General features: G+C 36.5%; 1 protein-coding gene across 1 annotated transcript; it reads left to right on the top strand.

Annotated features, from left to right (window-relative positions):
• Window positions 1-3,918: 3,918 nt before the first annotated feature.
• Window positions 3,919-6,875, top strand: LOC119836821 (ELAV-like protein 4). Its single transcript, XM_038362296.1, has one exon. It carries the CDS (start codon window positions 4,017-4,019, stop codon window positions 5,076-5,078), a length of 1,062 nt encoding a protein of 353 aa, XP_038218224.1. The 5' UTR covers window positions 3,919-4,016; the 3' UTR covers window positions 5,079-6,875.
• The last annotated feature ends 1,680 nt before the right edge of the window (window positions 6,876-8,555 follow it).

Raw genomic sequence — 8,555 nt, 5'->3', positions numbered from 1 at the left:
TTATATTATGTGTATGTTCATTAATTTTTACTAATATAAAGCTGAAGAGTTTGATAGTTTTAAAGCGCTAAATTCGGAAACTATTGGACCTATAAGAAACTTTTGAAATAATAGAAAAAATGTTGATCACGAGGCAGCCTAGCCTCTCGGTCACCCGTGATTCCCACCTCAGCAATCGAATCTCTTCTACTCTTTCCGTTTCATGTGCCTAAAGGACACCCCGCGCCATCTATTGAGATGATTAAGAACCATCACAACCAATATGAATAATTATTTCAATGATTACAATATTGAATCAACGGAACGCGGCCTTTGTTAAATTGAATGTTTAGATATATAGCATTGTAATGCTTTATATGATATGGTTTAATATGTGAGTGATACATATATGTTTTATAGGCACCACGGGGCGACGGAACACTAGTTAATGATAGCTCAATCAAAAACTGAAACATTTATTTATTCAATTAGACTTCTTATAGAAGCCCTTTTAAGTCATAGCGTAGTTTTATCAATTTACCACCTTTTATCAGCATAGTTTTAACTGAGAAGAGTGAAATGTTGTAGTTGCTCTTTTAAATTATGATAATTTGCTATTAATATAAATGTAACAATTATATAATATTTTGTGATATACTATGGATTTGTAGGTACTATATTCTGGGTAAATGTTAATACATAAAAATGTAAATTAATTATGTTTTTGCTGTTTGTTTCCTTACAATTAATACATGCCGGTTAATTAGCTATAGCAAATTATCATAGATCCTACTTAATCCTAGTAATATTATAAATGCGAAAGTTTGTAAGGATGTGTGTGTTTGTTGCTCTTTTACGCAAAAACTACTGGACCGGTTGCAATGAAATTTGGTACGTAGACAGCTGGACAACTGGAATAACATATAGGCAACTTTCTTATCCCGATATTCCTATGGGATATGGACTTACACGGGTGAAACCGCGGGGCGCAGCTAGTATTTTATAAATGTATTCTAGGGTAGCAAACTTTCAGAAGGTGAAAATATTTGAGAGATTAAAAAATTTCGAGAGCACTTTTTGTGGGTTCGTAATTAAAAAATAAATTACCAATGTATCTACTTTTAATAAAAAATAGCGGGAAATAAATGGGGTGAGTTTTAAATATTTTAAATTTGACAGTGAATTTTATTTTACAACGCCCGGGGCGGCGCTTAGTTTAGATTCAGCTATGTATTGCAAGCTTTATGAAATACTGGCCGCTCGCCTCAGCTTCGCCCTGGTTGACCCGGGATGAAGACAAAATAAAATAAACCCTATAGCACATATATAGGACAGATAACGTGGTATTCTAGTTGTAAAAAATGTTTTAACTATAGACGACACCCTTAATTTCAGAGATAAATTGATATATACGTAATAACTATTTAATAATCTATGGTAAAAGGAAAATCAGTTACACTAAATATATTTTCATATGATGTTACTTTAAAACTAAATTTAATAAAATGTATGAATATATGAAAAAGTTCGGTTACAAAACAAATTTAGTATTAAAGCTCTACATTCAGGTCAAGGTAATATTAAAAGCTATGAAGTTATGAACATGAAGTTAAGCAACGTCTAACTTAGAGCGTTACTTGGACACAATATGTCTTTCTAGCGGAAAAAAATTATGTGAAATTTGCCGAAACTGATTTGAAAAATTCGTTAACAAATAAAAAGTCACGTTGTCTGTCATGTATCATCCTATCCTACTTATATTATAATTGCGAAAGTTTGTGAGGATGGATGGACGCAAAAACTACTGAACCGATTGCAATTAAATTTGGTACGTAGATAGCTGGACAACTGCAATAACATATAGGCAACTTTTTATCCCGATATTCCTACGGGGTACAGACTTACATGGGTAAAACTGCGGAGCGCTGCTAGTAGGCTATAATTTTATTTGTACCGATCTTTGTCGCGAACCACGATCGGCTAGTATATTATATTATACACATTTAGTTCATGCTTCAAAACATTTTATATTCATCACCTAAGATTTAGTAAGAAAGTATAAACTAGAAATTTAAGCATCACAATCAACAATCTAATACCTAATTTAGCCAACGTAATCGAGGTTAGAGTCTACCTAGATTTTAGTCACGTAACTCCCTGACACGATTATTCGCCCAGCGGCACTAAAAGCTGGAACCTAGACTCATTGACCTAGGTACTTAAAACTTTACTATTACTAGCTATTCTTTCATTTTAAATTAAAAGATCATGGATATATTTTACTTAATATGTTAATAAAATTGAAAATGTTGTATACAACTAGTTGTACCACGCAGCGGACGAAGCCACGGATAAAAGCATGTATTCCTATCATATGTATTATTCTTATACATTAGCTATATCACTGTCAAGTATCTTCGGAATCCGTTCAGTGGTTTTAGTGTGAAAGAGTAACATACATTGATTATAAATCATCATAAAGTTTCGCATTTATAATAGAAATGGGATAGATATTAATTAACCATGTTTAATCATTAAAGGTATTGTTTTTAAATTCTTCATCTCTACATCTTTATCAACCATTAACTTTTTAATAATTATTAATTGTTTCTGAGTATACATCATTATATCTTGGAAGATAAGATATGAAATCCCCTGTTCTCTTGTGGGGTATGGGCATATATATTTCATATTTCATTCTTAACAGTTTCGTATTGATTCCTATTTAGGCTTCTATTCTTTTAGTCACTGAATGTCAAGGACCTGTCAACTAAGGTTAATGGTAAGTTAAATTATGTTAATAAAAATAATTTTAATAATACATACCCAAAACTTCTTAAATTTTACCTTATTAATTCATAAACTAACTTAATCTGAACTAAAACATTAATTTGTTAATTTATAAGAACTATGTACTGACAGTCAGCAATCAATAAGATACTGTTTTAATTATTTAGACATGATTTTTGTAGCATGTAGTGCATTCCGTATACTCTGCGTTACACGGATCAATATATCTGCCAGGGAGTTATGTTGTATGTGCCGTGGTTGAACAAATTTTAATGAGATAATCTCAATTTGAAAGATAAATACGGACCCATGTTTTACTGACCCATTTAATTTGATTTGCCCTGTTTAGTGAATTATTCGTTCGGTTTTTGTGGTTGAGTTGAAAAGTAATGAAAATGGAGTTTTATACTGAAATATATTTTATTTTGTAAGTTTTATTTGAATTTGTTCAATCGTTTTTGTGTGATTTATAACATGATACTGCCATGTTAACAAAGAAGTTCAGATTTGTAACATTGGGACATTTAGTCTATAGTTATATATGTATAGACAGTTATTATGTATGTAGGTACCAAATTCAATGATTAGTTATTATATGATTAATATCTGGCTAAATAGCAGGAACAATGGATATTCTAATTACGATTGCTTTATTCAAGAATAAACGATTTAGGACAGAACGAATATATTTTAGAGAGAAAATCATTCAAATATCAATCATGAAACCTAATGATAGTTCAATGTCTTAAGAGATATATAGTATACAACTTGCCAAAGATACTTGGCACAGTTTTAAGAAAACAATATCATTGTTCTATCCATTAGTACGTAATAACGCACCTCCAGCGCTCCAGAAATCTTTGGGGTCACGTTACATAGCTAAAATATCAAGAATCGAGCTCTTTTTAGGTCGGGAGGGAAGTGTTAATCCTTATCCCTTTGTCTGTGCCCAGAAGGTTGCGTTTCGCGCCACAACGTTACATAATACGTTCATGTTACGGAGCAGAAATTCCCAGGGACCAAGATCGATGCCGCTGCGTTGTATCTGGTTTTTTCGGACACTATACCAACCGGGAGGGGTGAACGAACGGGGTTATGTAAGGCCGATCAATAGCACGCGACATGCGCGCACCCCAGCACTACCCTCGCATAATCGCTCGCGCGGGCCGCCATAACGGACGTGCCGTATTTTATTTTACCGCGTTTTGTTTCCCTTTCGTTCTTTCCGTTTATGATTTAAAGCCACCATGTCGAAGGGCGACACCGAACAGCAAAATGGCTCCGGCGAGGAGTCCAAGACTAACCTGATCATCAACTATCTACCCCAGAGCATGACGCAGGAGGAAATCAGGAGTCTCTTCTCCAGTATAGGCGAAGTGGAGTCGTGCAAGCTGATAAGGAACAAGGGGGCGGCGTTCCCGGACGCGCTCAACCACGCGCTGCACGGCGGCGGACAGAGCCTCGGCTACGCTTTCGTCAACTACCACCGCCCGGAAGATGCGGAGAAAGCGATTGCCACCCTCAACGGCCTCCGCCTGCAGAACAAGACTATCAAGGTATCGTACGCTAGACCCAGCAGCGAGGCCATCAAAGGCGCCAACCTCTACGTATCAGGGCTGCCAAAGACAATGACACAATCAGAATTGGAGCGGCTATTCAGCCCATACGGCCGCATCATAACTTCAAGGATACTCTGCGAGAATTCAGGCGGGAGACCGTTCACTGGAGGAGAGCAAGGCCTATCTAAGGGCGTGGGATTCATCAGATTCGATCAGCGCGTAGAAGCCGAGAGAGCTATTCAGGAACTGAACGGAACAGTGCCCAAAGGAGCATCAGAACCGATTACAGTGAAGTTCGCAAATAACCCAAGCAACAACGGCAAGGCGCTCGCACCGCTGGCCGCGTACCTGCCGGCCGCGCTGCGCTTCCCTGCCCCGCTCGGCCGCTTCAGCTCAGGCAAGTCCCTACTCGCTATAAACAAAGGCCTCCAGCGATACAGCCCGCTGGCCGGCGAGCTCCTCGGCGGTGTGTTACCGGGCGCCGTCGGCTCTGAGTGGTGCATTTTTGTTTACAATCTAGCCCCGGAAACAGAGGAGAATGTGCTCTGGCAACTATTTGGACCTTTCGGTGCCGTCCAGAGCGTGAAAGTGATACGCGACCTGCAGACGAACAAGTGCAAAGGCTACGGGTTCATCACAATGACGAATTACGACGAGGCGGTGGTCGCCATTCAGTCCCTGAACGGGTACACGCTTGGCAACAGAGTGCTGCAGGTCAGTTTCAAGACGAACAAAATCAAGACGATCTAAATCGTCCAGACACGGCCTAGCCGGCGCTAGGACGGCACTGCAGGCGCGCACCCATACATACATAGCACAGGCCCAGCCTCGACACACCACTCTTCAACGTGTCTTCCTGAATAGACGACCTGAGCGGTCATTTTGTATGTTATTTGTAAATTGTAATCGATTCAGCTCATCGGCTCTTTGTTCGACGATCGCCATTTTCCTAGACAGAAACTGGGTTAAGTGTTACGGAAATCAAAATGGCGGAAAGGTTCTGCGCAGGTCCGGATGAAATGGCGGCCGCTGAATGGAGACGGAGCGCGCAATAATAAGTTAAGGTGTGCATCAAATGCTAATCGGACAACCAAACATATTAAATAGTCAATAACATTGTGACAATCGACTTCGCTTATGAAAGGTTGTGGTTATCGAGAAATAGTTTTCGATTATAAATAAAATAATTAGCAATAATAGCTCTACGCTATGCTCCATTTAGGCATCATATCTAAACTTCGGTCACGAATCAAATTTGCCAAATATAATAAATCGACACGGCGTACGTCTGTCGCTCTCTCTAACGGTTCGGGCCGTCCGCCTTCACGAGGCGAGCATTAAATAGTGTTATTGTTAAAGATTGGAAAATATATATATTATCTATACGTATATTTTAATCATATATTAATCTAATTAAGAATGAGAACTAATCAAAAACTGTGATAGGTTTTGATAAAATTTTAAAAATAAACTTGAAAGATCACGGGATGTGCTGACGCTGTCGGTTTACCATCCTCAGTGAATTGCGTAGCATTCGTGCAGGCGCACCCAGCGTGGCCCGAGCGTTCACCGGCGGAGTAGGTTAAGTAGTTTTTGAAAAGTTTTGCGATATCTACAATTGGATGTAAGGTGACAATTGGCACACGCAATCACAGGAAGACGGGGAAAATCGATTCAGCTGGTCGCTCAGGGGCCGGAGAGGGCGGAGCCAGAGCCCCGGGCGCGGGAGCGAGACGGGAGATGCCTCAGGCCGGTCGCCGAGCGTAGCGCGTTCTTAGAACAATGGTGCATGATAGTTCGTAATGATGTCGTTCGGAAATAATCGATATCTAAACATATGATCGGTACCTGGCTATTATAATTGATGTATGGATGCGACCCTGCGTCTATTCGAAGTAGGCTTTAATTGTCTTAGTTTAAATGGAAATTTGTAAATAGATAAAAAAATATATAAAATAGTATCTCGCCGCGTCACTACGCAAACAACCACAAACTTCAACCCGACAAAGACCTAATAAACATCGAACTTGAATAGAGATAATATCGTGCCGTCCTAACGACCCTACGATTTTTGTAAAAAAATATATACTTAATATATGTAAAAACAGTTTTGTAAACATTTCAAGATATTAACTAATAACTAATAGGTACGCATTACATACCAAAGATGGAGATTTAAAATTTACAAGTATTTATATATTTATTATAAATGTAAAACGTGCAATAACTGATAGCCAGTAATTTAATAAAAATATATTAAATAAATGAACTCGAAGAGACGTCGGTGGAGCGGACTATCTTCGTGGTAGATCCGACTGTTTGTTTACTATTTATTGTAAACCTTGTTTGACTCGAGCTAGCCACTTAACTTTCTTTAATTAATTAAAATTGAAAAAAAAAATTGCTTAATTTGATCCAGCTTATAATGCTTTACATTCCATTTTAGTCTTAATACGTTTAATTATTAGAATATATTTGTATTAATTTAGAAAAATTGAGGGTTACCTTTTTTGAAACACGATTGAATCATTAAGAAAAAGAAAACATCAGTGTCTATGGCATAAATGTCATTAAATGACAGATGTCTTTCTTAATGATTCCGTTCCGTTTCATGTAAAAATTGATTTAATTTTAATATTGAATCGTACGGCTGGAGATGAAATAATGTGAGCGCGTTGGTCGTGTGAAGCACAAGTTTTTGAAATAATTAACATTATTAGTAGTACAGTCTTTAGGTTAATAGTTGTTGTGTTTGTGTTGTTTTGTCTCAGCATAAATAACTATTTCAACTGTTCTAGTCATTGAGGGACGGTGGTAAAGTAACTTTAAGAATAGTTGGAGTCAAATTAATGTTGACGATTAAGTCTTCATAATTTTTCGATATTATTTGTTTAGATTTACTCATTAATTTAGTCTACGTGCAATTAATTGTATTTTGTATATCTCGATTAGGTGTGCATTTAACTTATTTAATATAATTTACGTATTTTTAAATTATTACGGTTTGGTAAGGTTATTAATAATTTAATAGGGAAAATATATCGGGCGTTCATTTTTTGAGTATTGGGAACTCTTTTATGGTGTGGTGAAATTATTTGAAGCACGTTTTCACTCGTTTCGTGTTAATTCAATTCAGTTGATATTATTTGGCGATATTAAGGTAAAAAGATATGTCTTTTAGATCGAAACAAAAACACCAAAATATATAATTACTCATCGACTTTTTAGATAATAAATATTGATAATTGTGAACGTGCAGCGTATTTTGGAATGGCGTGTTGGTTAAGCTCACGACTAGGTAATGTCACTGTAGTTTAGTAGAATGTTTTGTGCGTCCCCCCTCTACTTTTCGGACGTTATTAATAAAAATTAATAATAATGATAATAAATTATTAATAGTGCTCAATAGCTTAGAGGGCACGAGCCTGATGTTAGAATAAAACTGGAGAAGCAATAATTATTGTAAATGTGAATTTTTAACCGATACACACGGGTAGGTACGCTACAATATAATTAACTTAATATTTTTATATGTATTTTAAATATACTGTAATTCATATCTTCATAGATATAAGCGGATGACCTACAAAACGTTCTACTAATTACGTAAACATAGTTTTTATAACTATCGATCGCATGACAAATAAAACCTTTTTGAGTGCACCGCATTAAATTGACAAAGGCAATGGCGGGAAAACACTTGATGCGATAGTTATAGAAGCTTTTTATATAGATGTTATATCTACAAAAATATTGCGTAATATGTTTGCAGATAAATAACATCCATCGTAAAGAACCCCGTCAAGTGACAAGGAATAATCATACCTAATAATATTATCAATAGCATAACGGCTACTTTTTGAACGGTGTTTTGATGCATTTTTTATGAAATTGAATAAAAAAAATTAATTAAAAATAAACTTAATTATTGGCAATTCCGAAACAATACTAATACGCATAGGCTAATTAACATTGAGGCTGTGAAATTAGCAAAAATAATAATGAATACACGTCGTGGCGAATGTTTAAATTAAAGTATGGCGTAAGAATAAAATCACAGAATGAAAGAGTATATTTTTTAAGAATTTGGTAGAAATGCGATGTGAGAGTTGAGCTTTTGCGTTGCCGCGTTTTTTGTATTTGACATTGACACCTGTCAGCCATCAAGGTACAGCCACGTTCCATTTCACTCAGATATCATTTCTATCTCTTTGTTCTGTGCATACA

Source organism: Zerene cesonia, chromosome 25 (genome assembly GCF_012273895.1).
Source record: "Zerene cesonia ecotype Mississippi chromosome 25, Zerene_cesonia_1.1, whole genome shotgun sequence".
NCBI classification, from domain to species: domain Eukaryota; kingdom Metazoa; phylum Arthropoda; class Insecta; order Lepidoptera; family Pieridae; genus Zerene; species Zerene cesonia.
Note: the sequence above shows the minus strand (reverse complement) of the source record. Positions and strands in the feature narration are given on the sequence as shown.